The sequence below is a fragment of the Lycium ferocissimum genome, chromosome 7 (genome assembly GCF_029784015.1).
Source record: "Lycium ferocissimum isolate CSIRO_LF1 chromosome 7, AGI_CSIRO_Lferr_CH_V1, whole genome shotgun sequence".
In the NCBI taxonomy this organism is placed as follows: Eukaryota; Viridiplantae; Streptophyta; class Magnoliopsida; order Solanales; family Solanaceae; genus Lycium; species Lycium ferocissimum.
The window spans coordinates 62,734,020-62,749,216 of NC_081348.1; the positions used below are offsets into that span (position 1 = coordinate 62,734,020).

The window sequence follows — 15,197 nt, forward strand, 5'->3', positions numbered from 1 at the left end:
ATAATGGACGAATAATATTTAATTATGGTGAAACATAGGGAGGTTGAACTTTGGTACATTAAAGTCGAGATTTCTTAAACACCAAAGGATGTGGTGCAGCGAATGAGGCTGCTCCTCCCTTAACTAGAGGTCTCGGTTTCAAGCTTTGGGTATGAAAAAATCCTTGGTAGGGAGAGCTCCCCCCAAATGGGGCCCTACGCGGCGCGAATCCGGATATAGTCGGACTCCAATATGGGCACCGGACACCGGGTGGGAAAAAAAAATCGAGATTTTTTAATTATAAAAGCACGTAGACAGATACTGGAGCGTGTACACTGGAAACCCTCGTGATTTTGTAAAACATATTACTCATTTAATTTCTCCTTTATAAGAATTTAATTTTTTTTTTTAAAAATTAAAAGTTATGACCTTGCGTACCTTATTATTTAGACTAGTGTGACAGGATTATCTAAAACATTGAGCCCTTAGAGAGTGTATACTTTTATCGTTTGCTTAATTATGTTTTCAGCACGATTCTTCATCTGTGGGCCTGATTATTCTCCATGCGCCAATCACATGAAAATTCTTTTTGATACTAGGTGATACAATCATCATCTCATGTAAAAATTTAAATTGTTATAGAAAATACACTTTTATTTAGTTAGTTATATCTTCAAAGATCCATATAATCTCACAAAAAAAAAAAAAAAAAAAAAAAAATTACTAAAACTTGTATGCCCCCACCCCCCTAAACAGATATTTCCCTGTCAACCCTCACCCACGGACCCCTTTAGACCAAATAGTGTATCTAGCTATAGTGTGAGCTTTGTACAAATACTAATTTCTCTTTCTTTTCTTCTCTTCTACTAGCTCTATTTGTTAGTTCATTTTAATAACAATGGCTTCCTTAAGGTGGTTGTTGTTGTTATTGCCATTGATCCTGCTTGAATCCTTTTCAAGTTCGGTCATGGCAGCAAAAACAAGGCATTTTAAATGGGACGTGGAGTATATTCATTGGTCACCAGATGGTGAAGAAAGTGTAGTGATTGGAATAAATGGACAATTTCCTGGTCCAACTATTAGGGCGCGTGCTGGGGATATAATTGCTGTTGAGCTCACTAATAAGCTTCATACTGAAGGTGTTGTCATTCATTGGCATGGAATCCGACAGGTTTTTCATCTCCCTCTTCTTCCCTTGTTATATACACTAACAGTGCAAATAATATAATCAATCATAGTTTAACTTGTTATAGTGAGCGGGTAACTTGCCCTTTTCTTCAGATTTTCGATCGATATTAATTATTTTCTCTGTTTCAATTTGTTTGTCTTGTTTGATTCGACATAAGATTTAAAGAAAAAAAAAACTTTTGACTCTTGTGGTTTTAAAATTTCAAGTAGGATGTTAGGTGTAAAGAGTTACTTCCTAAATATAGAAAATAACATTCTTTTACTTGCTATATATAGAAAATAACATTCTTTTTTAAACAGACTAATAAAAAAAAAAGTAAGATAAACAAATTGAAACGGAGATAGTATAAAAGATTACTTTTAACTTCTTTTTAAGTGACCTGATTGCATAAATATATTTACCCTTTACTTTATTGGTACAAATTTAAATTCAATCATGGAACTGTGTCCAAAGCTGTCACTCCTCATGAATAGAAAATCACACGTTTATATTTTGCAATTTTAATATACTCAAATGTAAAAATGAATGCCAATACATCCTCTTTGATTTTATCAACTAAAGGCACCATTACCCTCCTGAACTATAGCTGAAATTGCTACGACACACCTTACTTTTCCCTGTGTCCTATTACTTTCCTAAACTTTTTTAAAACGAAATAATTACCCCCCTTAAACGCTGATGTCCACTCTCATATGGGAGAGTGACATACACTCTCCTTGCCACATGTATATTTATTTGTTTTCTTCCTTTTTTTTTAATTTTTTTCGCTTATGTGTCAATTTTTTTAAAAAAATGAAAAACTGAATTTTCTTCAAAAAAAAAAAAAAATGGATATTTCAAAATCTGAAAATTGATTTTTTTTAAAACCCATTTTTTTTTTTAAAAACAAAACTGAAAACATGGATTTTTATAAAATATGGAAAAATGGATTTTTTTTTTATATGGAAAACTTGATTATTTTTTTTAAAATGTCTTAAAAAATCTTGATTACATGATTTCATTTTCTTAGGACACTTTTATTTTTCAAATAAATTATGGATTATTAAAAAAAAATGAAAAAAGTGTTTTTCTTGTCAAAATGTGAAAAACTGAATTTTATAAAAATTTGGGAAAACTAATTATTTTTTAAAAGTGTAGAAAACCTGTTTTTAAACTAAATTTCTAAAAAAATGGATTTTTTATATTTTTTTAAAAACAATTCAGTTTTCCATATTTTAAGGAAATAGAATTTTTAAGAAAAAAATAAGTTTTCCACATTTCTATGCTTCCCACACTCCCAAAGAGAGTGTAACACACTCTCCTTGCCACGTCAACGCTCTCTCTTCCACATTAGCGTTTAGGGGGGATAATATTCCATTTTTAAAAAGTTTAGGGGGGTAATAGAACCCAGAAAAAGGTAAGGTGTATCGTAGCAACTTCGGGTATAGTTTGGGGCGGGGGAGGGGAGGGGTGGGTAATGATTCCTTATCCCATCCTAGTATTTACTCTTATTTCTGAATAATTTTCAAATGGTTCTGAAAAAAAAAGGGTGATTCTACACGACAAAATAAAAAGCTCTTGTGGCTTTAGAAATAGTGATATGTATCTTTATTTGTGCTTAGGGGTGATTAAATTTGCTGAAACGCGTTTGTAGACTTTTATTATTCAGAAACAATATTTAGTAACATTAGGTAGGTTCAATGAATCTTTTTTTACCGTTAAAGGTGTCTTGAGACTTTTTTTCTTTAAATTGAAGGATTTGAAAAAAATAGTTCTTTAATCTTGTCTGACAACTTAAATATTCTATTGCTTATTTTGTTAGTTGTGTTATCCAAAATTGGGAAGACGCTCCACTTTAATATATAATGTTTATAGTCTTTAGAAATAAACTGGGATTTGGAAAGGAGTACCTTTAGCGGTGAAGGATCTTAATTATTTAGTACATTCTATTTTCCTTTTTTCTTTTCTTTGAATAACATTTCTTCTCTTTTATTTTATAATTTTTTAATCATAGCTTGGAACACCATGGGCTGATGGAACTGCAGCGATTTCTCAATGTGCCATTAATCCTGGAGAGACATTCGTCTATAGGTTTGAAGTTGATAAGGTACATTCTTAAACACATAAATTAAAATTAGAAGGAAAAGTTATTGTATGCCAGTTAAAATGATATTTGCTAGTCGACTGAGAAAATATAAAAAAATATTTAAATAAATGGATAAGGCATAATTTTCCTCTTGGTGATGTAATTAGTTAATTTATTCCTGGATTCTTCATGCTACTTAGTTGTGAATATTATACACTAATACCTTCATTTTATTCGTAGTAGGTCCAAATATCTAAAAGTTCACTAACTAGTAATAGTTTAGTATATATTTTCAAGTGGTACATTTTTATTTTTTTTAACTTTGTGCCTACTTTCATTAGAAAATGCAAAAGTCGACTGATTTCGTATGGTGTTGTCTTTTAGTACTCAAAAGAGAAAAAAGATTAATAAGTTCAAACTGTAAAAGTACTTTTATTTGTCCACTTTGTTTAACTTATGTACCTTAATAAATAGCCAAGACATTGATGATCTACCAAATCTTGAGCCATCATTCTTTTACACAACCATTTTATCATGGACCACCAAGACTTGTAGGCATCAACTTACAACAATTATATCTTGATTTTTACCTTAATTTTGCTAGTCTTTATTTGGAGGCAAATACTTGAAAGAGGCCTCAATTAACATGTTATTTATATGGTTTCGCTGATGGCGCAATCAGACCACAAGTTGCTTAGGTCAGCTGTTCCCCTCAAGGTCTCTCTTCGTAGAGCAGGAAAAAACTACCTTATTTACCCGGCAGATAGAATCTAATTAAAAATTCAAAGCTTCAAGCTGGTCTTGTAAAAAATGACTTAGAATAAAGCAAAGCTACTGGAACATCCAGAGACGGTTCCCCAAGGGGGAAGTGAAAGGCCGGAAAGCTATTAAGAAAATTAAAACAATTTGTGATGAGCCAGAAATTAGTACAAGAAAAAAGAAAAAATAAACACACTCAACTTGGTGAAATTATATGAAAAGGAAAAGTGCAAATTCTTTTATAACAAATAAATCCCCATGCAAAACAGTTTCTTGCATCTAATAATGCTGAAAGGAGAACAATTGTCTCACTTCTTTTAATTTTCTCAAATCTTTTTAAAAGTTCTTTCAATATTTAAAAATTCAACTATAAGCCAAGTGGATCAATGTCTGAAATCAAATCTGAGATTTATCGATTTGCAATTTAAAACTCGTATAAGGTCACCTAAGACATGATCTCAAGGCATTCTAAGGATCAAAGTACTACTTAATTATGATTCTTATCTCATCTATCATATATTTGTATAAGAATCTTTTGCAATATGCTTCATTTATTATCCTTTCGAACTTCTCTCTTTTTATCACGCAAGGAAACATTGTGAAACCATAGATTGATAATTAAAGAAAACGTAATAACCAAAAAAAAAAAAAAAAAGAAGCAACTCTAATACATGGATAATGCTGGTAAGCAATGTTCTTTTGTTACAGTTAGATCGCTTGACTATACCAAGATAGAAATACTCAGCAATGTTCTTTTGTTATAATTAGCTCGCTTGATTATAATAACATAGAAAAGACTCCTGTTCATTGTTTTTTAGAACCTCACGCTACACAAAAAATACAAAATTGTGATGGACAAGTTCATTACAATTTCGTAATAGATTTATGACGATTTTACGGCATAGTTCATCAGTGTGAATAAAATTTGTGATGGACATAATGATCCGTCACAATTCAGTTACAAATTTGTGACGGAAATGATGATTTGTCACAATCTTATAACAAATTTTGTGATGAACATAAGGATTAGTTACAATTTTGTCATAAATTTGGGACAGATTAGTGATTCCGTCTCGGTTTTGTGACTAAAATAAGGATGCTGTCACAATTTTTTCAACAAAACAAAATTTAATCAAAATAATTTGATTTCGTGGTGGAATATGAAGTCACACCAATTAGTGATGGAATTGTGACAAAGTCCCTTTGCCATGCACTTTCTATGGTTACAATGTGGCATAATTAAATGCCTTTTTTGTTTGTGTGAATTTAAAACAGGCAGGGACATACTTTTACCATGGACATTATGGAATGCAAAGATCAGCAGGACTATATGGTTCACTCATAGTGGATGTTGCACAAGGTGAAAAAGAACCATTCCATTATGATGGAGAATTCAATTTATTGCTAAGTGATTGGTGGCACAAAGGTTCACATGAACAAGAAGTTGACCTCTCTTCTAAACCTCTTCGTTGGATTGGTGAACCCCAGGTATATACTCATATTTCTAAAACAAAATTACTGTTTAAAAAGCCACAAATTAAGAGGTTTACATATCATTTTTTAAACAAGTACATGGGCGTAAAATACACAAATCCATATTTCAGATTTATAACATCTTTAATATACTCCACCTGGACCACCTCCCCTTCACATTTTATTTTGCTTATGTTTTGTTTTTCTTCCCGTTTCTCTTTTGTGCTTTTTGACAAATTATAGGTCTCCCCCTACCTATCTTTATCTGTCACTCCCCCTTGTATGAACCTAATCATTTTTATTGAGTTAAATATGTGAAAATTTCTGTTAACAATAAGGTAATTGGTAAGACTTGAATTTAAGATCTTTGTTATTTTTGTACAACGTTTAATTGCGTGACCACATCATTTAAGAGTTTAAACCTTTCTGAAGATCACGCTTATATATCTTTATAAATTATAATTATGGGTTCAACGATCCTAGCTTCATTTTGATTTGTTAATGTTTTATTTGTCTTTTTTCTTTTTGTACTTTTTGAGTAATACCTGCTTCCTCTCTTTCTGTCTGCGTGTTTTTTTTTTTTTTTTAATCACACCCTCCTTTTCTCACACGCTTTAATCATGAAAATCACGTCCAAAAAGTTACATTTTTTTTTTCCATAGTCAAAATACTCAATGGACTTTTGGTCCCTATGTCTCTTTGAATAATGATGTGTGCCATTATAAGCCAAATTCTAAATTCTTTGAGATTTCAAGAAATATTTCTATTTCAAACAGATAAAGGTCTCATAGTTTCTAGTTTTATTATATACCCTCTTTTTATTTGCGGCTCGTTCTTAAAAGCACCATTTTAATTATATTAACTTAATTTGATATGATAGTCCTTTTTGAGTACAAATACAAAAAGCTAGTCTTTTGGCAAACCTTTAGGTCGTCTATTATTTTTAGTTGCAGTGCATAAGGTGACATTAGCATTATAATTTTAATAGGATATATAGATGAGTTTTTGGAGTTAAACATGTAAAAGTATTTTGAAAAATTATTGGTTCCGTCTCGAAAACGAAATTTATCATATGAACTGATTTAATAAGTTTTCTTTACGTTTTTTTTTTCTCTTAACTTCACTCTTAATTTAGCATTAAATCACGCAACTTGCTAACAATTATTGGTTCATTAATTTATTCAAATCATTCTGTTCTTTTAGGCTACAGACGAATCTTCAATTTCTTATTCTTGACTTTTTGAAGACCGCGAGGGACAGTGATCTCCTTGAAGTTTTTTTTATTAGTTGTATAGTAGTAATATTAGTAATAAACTTTGACAACATCTGACCTTTGTTTTCAACTGAGATAAATAATTTGAAACAAATATATTTTAGTAAGTTTCTTTGATTTAAAACAACAATGAAAAATAAATAGTGGTGACAAAAGTACTAACTAGTGTAGCTAATTTTTCCTACTAATTAACCAAACTTGCTTTGTATTCAAATATTAAAAAAGTTCCAATTTTTTTAACCCATAGTAAGTAATATTACTTGTACTCACTGTCTTGCAACAAACAAATAAGTGCATGACACATGTATCTTTCATATATGATTTATTTCTTAACCATGATTAATACACAAATATTTTTATCTTAATTTATCACTTAATCATAATTAATAAATTAGCACTGAGACTTATTAATTATTTCCCAAACGTTCTTACTCTTTGTTGGTTGTATTATTACCATTTTTTAAATATAAAAATGTTACTAATAATTTCCATTTCTTATGGTGTTGAAAAACCAGACATTGTTGATAAATGGGAGAGGTCAATACAATTGTTCAGTTGCGGCGCAGTTTAGCAAACCACCGCTTCCACAGTGCAAGTTAAGAGGGGGTGAGCAGTACGCACCCCAGATACTGCGTGTGCGTCCCAACAAGACATACAGGCTTAGGTTAGCCAGTACCACTGCATTGGCTTCACTCAACTTGGCAATTGGGGTAAAGTTATACACAAAACCCAACTTCTACATCTATCTTTATTGTCCATTCTAGTTACCACTTTCCAAAAAAGATATACTACTAGTATTTTAATTTTGTTATTGGATGGTAGTGCAATGAGTTGTACTTGTAGATTCTTTATTTCCCCTACTTTGGAGGTTTCTTGGAGTTGGGTGAAGGGTACAGTGGGCAAAACCAACTCATTAAAATATGACCCACTCAAATTTGACCTACCCAGTTATTAACTCAGTTCTAAAAATAATTGGGCTGATATGTAGTTCAAATTGGCCTACCCAGTTGATAATTGAAGGTTATAGATGATTGGGTTCTGTTACGGTTTCATTATGAATTTTTTGGGAATGGAAGTAAATCATAAATAACAAATAAGAGTATATAAACGTAGAAGGTACCAGAAGGAATTCAGATCTAGCACTCAAATGAAATTCTTTACATTTTGATTCTAATAGATCGTTCAATACTATAACTTATTGTTGAAGTGTCAGTCTAAATAGCAATATCAAAGAACCGTATGGTACTGGTAATAAGACATTGTTTCATTCGTGATACCAAAAAAATATTTTCTTACTTTCTCCCTCCATGCCAATTTGTTTATCACAATTACTATTTAGACAAGTTACAACTTTGTTTCCTTAATTTGTGAATTTTCGATATGTATATCACTTAGAAAATTGAATTTATTAAATGAATATATATTGGAAGATAACTTAATTAGCACGAGGAAGGTTCAGTTGGTGGGGAATGGACCTTCGTGGAAACCAAATATACACAGATGTTGGTATCGCAGTGCTAGCGGCAAGCACTAGGAATTTTACCAACACAAACGTAAACTTTTGGAGAACCCAAAGATGCTTAATTATTAGGAAGATTCTACTCTTGATTAATTATGAAATTATAATTAAGATAACAAATATTTACTTCAGCAGAAAAAAATACATATTTCGAGGTTTATGAAACAAATATTTATCTTTGACACTAAAAAAAGAAGAAGAAGCTGAAATTAGCTATATGAGCTTCGTCACAAAATTGCTTATAGCTAACAACATTTTTTGATAATTCATCGCTCATCCGTTGCTTAATAGGATTAGCGGCGAATTTTACTGTTTAACTACATAATTTATTAGTTGCTAATTCCTATTTTTTGTAGTAGCGACGTTGATTTTGAAAAAAGATATCACAATTCTCACATGTATTCATGTCTAATTTATAGGGTCACAAGATGGTGGTGGTGGAGGCAGATGGAAACTATGTTCAACCATTTTCAGTACACGACATGGACATTTATTCAGGTGAAAGTTATTCAATTCTTTTCACCACAGATCAAGATCCTTCCAAAAACTATTGGATTTCAATAAATGTAAGAGGAAGAGAACCAAAAACACCTCAAGGCCTCACCCTATTGAACTACCTCCCAAATTCTGCATCCAAAGTCCCAACATTACCCCCACCTATTCCACCCCTTTGGAATGACTACAACCGTAGTAAGTCATTTTCTAACAAAATTCTTGCCCTAATGGAATCACCTAAGCCACCACATTACAACCATCGTCGTATTATTCTTCTCAATACTCAAAATAAAATCGATGGTTACACAAAATGGGCTATAAATAATGTGTCGTTAGTCTTACCAACAACACCCTATTTAGGGTCCATTCGATATGGGATAAACAACGCGTTTGACACGAGACCTCCACCGGACAATTTCCCTAAAGACTATGATGTCATGAAACAAGCACCAAATTCTAATTCTACATATGGCAATGGTGTGTATATGCTAAAGTTCAATACTACAATTGACATTATTCTCCAAAATGCAAATGCCTTAGCTAAAGATACAAGTGAAATTCATCCATGGCATTTGCATGGACATGATTTTTGGGTTTTGGGATATGGAGAGGGAAAGTTTATTCAAAAAGATGTTGAGAAATTCAACTTGAAGAATCCACCATTGAGAAATACTGTTGTGATATTTCCTTATGGATGGACTGCACTAAGATTTAAGGCGGATAATCCAGGGGTATGGGCTTTTCATTGTCATATTGAACCACATTTGCATATGGGCATGGGAGTTGTCTTTGCTGAAGATGTTCATCTTGTCAAGAAAATACCTAAAGAAGCTCTGGCTTGTGGTTTAACAGGGAAAGTGTTCATGAGTAGCAAGCATAATTAGTTATTGTTGAATTAGAATTTGGTTTTTGATGAAGTTTAGATTAGAGGGGTTTTCTTTCTTTTCTTTTTAGTTTTATCTTTTTGATGATTTTTGTAATTTAATTCCGGCTCCTGAAGGTGAGAGGAAATGTGTAGAAATTGTGTGATGTGGTTATTTATTTTGAGCGTGACTTGTGATTTATATTTAACTTGTTTTTGGAGGTGAAGCAATATTAAATTGTGTGCTATTAAGAGAAGGGCCTCAAGGTTATATCGGAATGTATTGAATTGTGTATAACGGCTGTTGTTCTGAATACCTTTCTAGTACTATATTAAATTGTATGTATTTGTAGTATGCTTTATATGGTTTGTCCAAGTATTAATTAGTCAGCTAATTAATTCATAAGAATTAGTTTGATGTTTAAATAGGTGACACATTATTTCTCTCGTTGAACTTGCAATGTGACCACTCTAAATTAGCAAAGGAAAAGCATCAAGTGAAATAAGGCATACTACTACATTCATGATATCTTTTTGCTTAAAAGCATTCCTCATTGACGTCGTGTTCGCATGAACCTGACCAGTATATTCATGATATCAAACACGCAGAAGAATTAATCGAGTAATATCTTATACTCAATTGTTTCATTGAATTTGTACCATTAGAATCCCAAAAAAAGGATTCTAAAAAACGAAGATACCAAAAAAAAAAAAAAAATAGTATCATTTTTTGGTCTTAAGTTTACTGTCTGAAGTTCCTTTTTTTTATTTTTTTTTATTTTTCTGGTTCAGTGATTGAAAAAAAAAATTATTGTTTCATTGTTGCTGAAAATAATCAACTTTCTCCTCCAAGCTTCTCAAATAAGAAATTTTAAATCTCCATTGTGGAACTTGTGAGTTCTTGAAAGCTTGAAGAATCCGACAATGGGTGTTGTAAATCTGCGATTACTTTGATCCAAAACTTATTGAGGATTGTTGGTGTTGATGTTGTGAAGTTGTGGTGAAATTTTCAGCCCATTTAGTCAAGAATTGAGCCAAAAAAAAAAAAAAAAAAAAAAAAAAAAAAAATGAAGAGCAAAAAACGTCAAAGAGAAAAATGTTGAAGAAGAGCATGGGCTGAATCTTCCAGATAGCCACCTTTTTTCTCAGTAGCATATTTTCATTTTTTTGCGCGGATTGTCCTTCTTATGGGGTGGTCTTTAAATTTTGGCTCTCATATTGTGGTCTTTAAATTTTGTCCCTCATATTTGTGGTCTTTAAGTTCTGCCCTTCGCTTAGAAAGGTGGGCGAATACCTGAGGTTCTGGGTTTGAATCCCGCTCAGACATAAAATAAAAAAATAATTTCGCAATGCAGGACTGGGGGGCTTGTATGCTGGATCCGGTATACATGCCTTAGGAAAAACTAAAGTTATGCCGAATCCGGCATAACTAAAAGTCTGCCCCATAAGACAGAACTTTTCCTTAAGGCATAGTTTAGTTATGCCTTATGGGGCAGACTTTTAGAAAGCGCATAACAAAAATATGCCCCATAAGGCGAACTTTCCTTAAGGCATGTACTTTGCCTTATAAGGCAAGCTTTTTAGTTATGCCTTAAGGAAAAGTTCCGCCTTTATGGGATACTTTTAGTTATGTTTTATGTCTTAAGACACTTTTAGTTAAGGTATAACTAAAAGTATTGTCTCATAAGGTAGAACATTCCTTTAAGGCACAACTAAAAGTATGTCCCATAAGGTAGAACTTTTCTTTAAGGCATAACTAAAAGTTTGCTTTGAAAAATAAAAAAATAAAATATATGCCTTAAGACAAAGTCTACCCCCTCAGGCAGACTTTTAGTTAAGCATAATTAAAAGTATACCGGAGGGGGCAGAGCGAAATTCAAATTTCGCCTTGCGATTTTTTAAAATTTTTTTGACTGAGCGGGGATTCGAACCCGGAACCCATGAGTTTTAGGCAAAGGGCAAAAATTAAAGACCACCAATTTGAGAGGCAAAAGTTAAAGACCACCCCAAAAGAAGGGCAATTCTATGAATTGCCCGCCTATTTTCAATCACATTTGCAAAAATAGTCAAATCTACACTTTTCTTGAGTAACCATTTTCTGCCCATTTAAATTATAGCCTTTTTAGCTTTACTTCCTCATCTCTTCTTGTTATGTCTAGCTAGTTTACATTGAGTATTAGTTCATACGTAGGCGATTGGCCATAGAAATCAAAAACTTTTTCACTTTTTTTGGAATTTTGGATTTGGAGTTGGAGTTAGAGTTGTGTTTGGCCATAGTTTTTGCAAATAGTATTTTGCTGTTCAAATGTACTTTTTCAATAAGGTTTTGATTGTGAAAAAAGCGAAAAACAAGTTTTGGTTGTTTTTCAAATTCCAATTTGAAATTTTCATGGCCAAACACTAATTTTTGAAAAAAGTGAAAAAAAATCCGGAAAAAAGTGAATAATTCTTATGGCCAAACGGTAATGTCAAACTAGTTCGTAATTACTCCGTGTTTTTTTTTCTTTTGTTTCGTTGTTGTTTATTTATTTTTCCTTGTCCTTCGTTTTAATTGTCGTTTTTTGAATTACATAAACTCCACTCCATCCCAAAGAAGTAGTACCACTTGTGAATTATTTGGGCGGTGTTGATTTTTAACCTTGGGTCATTCAAGAGTGGTAAAAGGCAAGAGTGAAGTGAATTCATTCGACAGTGGCCTCAAAAGCCTTGGCCTTGGAGTGATACTCGAGTGTGAGTGACAAAGTTAGAGATACATTAACTGAGTGAGTGGTGAAGACTTTTTCTACTAACTCTTTGTTTGTTTTGTAGGTACAATGACTCAATCGGAGGGAGAACCCTCTAGCAAAACGGAAGTGATGCTTCAAAATTATTGCAAGAAATGAAAGATATGAAGGGAAAATTGGAGGATGTGGATAGAAGGGTGAGAAATCAATAAATAGCAAAGCAACCACTTGAGATCTTCAATCCCATTGGACAAAATGACGAGGGATCGAGTAAGACTCCTCTTGATGCAATTCCATCACACAAGATACCCTCTCCCCTAATGTTACTTTACTAACGAGAGTTCGCAATCGAGCTACACTTTTACAAGGAGGAGGTCCACAAGCAAATCTTCCACAACATTTCATTAGACCTCAAGTGAGAGCCCAACATCAACAACAAAACCTTGAAGAACATGATTCTTTTGATGGTGATAATTATGACTATGGGGTAGAAGATTGAGCTCAACAAGAGAGGTTAGGTGGAAGAGGAAGAAGAGGAGGAAACGGAGGTTGGCAACCGGTTGATGGTAGGAAATACAATAGAAGAAATAATGACGAAGATCGAGGATTCAACAACATCAAGGTTACACTTCCATTCTTCAAAGGAAGTAGTGACCTGAATGAATACCTTGATTAGACAGTGAAGATTGAGAGGAAATATACTCTCAACAATATGAGTGATGTTAAAATAAATGAATTATGTGATAAGTAACCTTGAGGGTTTTGCTTCTACATGGTGGGACAAAATTGAAAGAGATGCTTTGATGAACAGAAATTTTGTCACAAGTTGGGGTGATATGAAAAGACGTATGAGAGAAAGGTTTGTGGGTCAAAATTATCAACAAGATACACTCAAGAAGCTTTACAATCTTGAACAAGAAGGCAAGAGTGTGGAAGAGTATTATGAGGAGTTAGAGCATACTAGGCTTCGAGCTAATGTCGATAATAGAAGTGAATATTGTGGCAAGATTTATTGCGAGTTTAAATAAGGAGATAAGGCAACCACTAGATTTGCATCGATTTGCTACTTTATAAATGGCACTCAAGGTGAAGGGACATCAAAAAGAGAATAAATCAAAGACTCAATCTGTTTCTTCATGGGCTAAAAATAAGGAAGTTCGAAAATCATTTTCTACGTGGGACAACTCCAAATGTTCAAAGCAAAAATTCAAGTCCAATTTTGACAAAGGCAAATCAAAGGTAGACTAGATGGAGGTAACAAAGCTATACTTGAAACTCCATCTAAAATAAAGTGTTTTAAATGTCAAGGATATGGGCATAAATAAATGAATGTCCCAATAGAAGAACAATCATTGCATTGAATGATGGTGGTTATAAAACGGAAGATGAATCTAGGGATGAGCATGAGGAGGATTATAGTAGTGATGAGTTTACCGATGATAATGGAAAAATTTCCTTGTTGTAAGGAGAAGTATGAGTGCTCAAGAGAGGGAAAATCTTGATGAAAGGGAGAACTCGTTTCATAATTGGTGTAGTGTTCAAGAGCAATTATGTTTCTTTATCATTGATATTGGAAGTTGTGCAAATGTTGCTAGCGTGTCTATGTTGGAACAATTGAAACTTCCAAGAAGAAGGCATCCAAACCTTATAGATTGCAATGGCTCAGTGAATGTGGTGAACTCAAGGTGACCAAGCGAGTGTTGGTGAAGTTCAAGATAGGAAGTGTCACGACCCAGCCCCGTAGGCCGTGACTAGTGCCCGAGCTGGGCACTCGTACCCACCTATCGATAATACTCAAATTATAGCAGGCAAAATAGGAACTTATACGTGCAGAAAGGTACGACACCGCGTACGCGTATATACATAAATCATACATATAACCGAAGGATATACAGAACACAAACATAACTGAATAGTGCTACCCACAACCCACGTTGATGTCTACAGGCCTCTAAACAGTAATAACAGAATCATATGGCGGGACAGGGCCCCGCCGTACCCTGAACAAATATACACAAATGTAACCAAGAGACTGTGCCAAAATCTGGGCTCCGGACAAGGGAGCTCTTCAAGATAGCTGAGTAGGGATCCTAAACTGGCGGCTCACCCAAACGAGTCTCTGCACCTGCGCGGCATGAAACGCGCCCCGAAGAAAAAGGGGTCGCATGCGAAATATGTACCGAGTATGTAAAGCAAAGAAACATAGTAACCAAATCATACGGAATAAAGAGGACGAAAAAGCAATGACAAGAATCGGATCTCATAGAGCTTACCTCGAACGTAAATCATGCTTTTCAAAATCATTAATGGACTGAGTACCATAAATAAAGGAATCATCATGAACATATGCATACATAACATGCCCCGGCCCTCTAATGAGGGACGCGGTAAGTAAAATCATCATATCTATATACATGTAATGTGCCCGGCCTCTAGTGAGGGACGCGGTGAATGGAATCATCATATGCCATCCCGTCCACCTCCCCGTCATCATATATCATATATATATATATATATATATATATATATATATATACGTGCCCCGACCTACTAGTGAGGACGCGGTGGACAATGCGGTGGAATTGCACGAATACATGCCCTGACACAGGACGCGGTGAAAGATGTAATAACAACCTCGCACGAGCAGAGTAGTGAGAAACCATATGCATATAAATCATTTCAAAGACTCGATGAAATAAAATAAGTCAAACGAACCATCATTTGGGAATCGGAACAATAGTCATATCAAATACCTTTCGGACTTTATTCGAAACATGTCAAACCAGACTTAGAAATCATAATTACATATTGAAGTCATATGCGTAACAATCCTCACTTAAAATGCATACAAATCATAATT

The 15,197-nt window shown here is 33.5% G+C and overlaps 1 protein-coding gene across 1 annotated transcript; it reads left to right on the forward strand.

Moving 5' to 3' along the window:
• Positions 1 to 800: 800 nt before the first annotated feature.
• LOC132061802 (L-ascorbate oxidase) lies at positions 801 to 9,912 on the forward strand. The gene is made up of 5 exons (XM_059454443.1): positions 801 to 1,150; positions 3,162 to 3,254; positions 5,268 to 5,480; positions 7,254 to 7,448; positions 8,677 to 9,912. Exons 1-5 carry the CDS (start codon positions 878 to 880, stop codon positions 9,634 to 9,636), a joined length of 1,734 nt encoding a protein of 577 aa, XP_059310426.1. The 5' UTR covers positions 801 to 877; the 3' UTR covers positions 9,637 to 9,912.
• Positions 9,913 to 15,197: the final 5,285 nt, after the last annotated feature.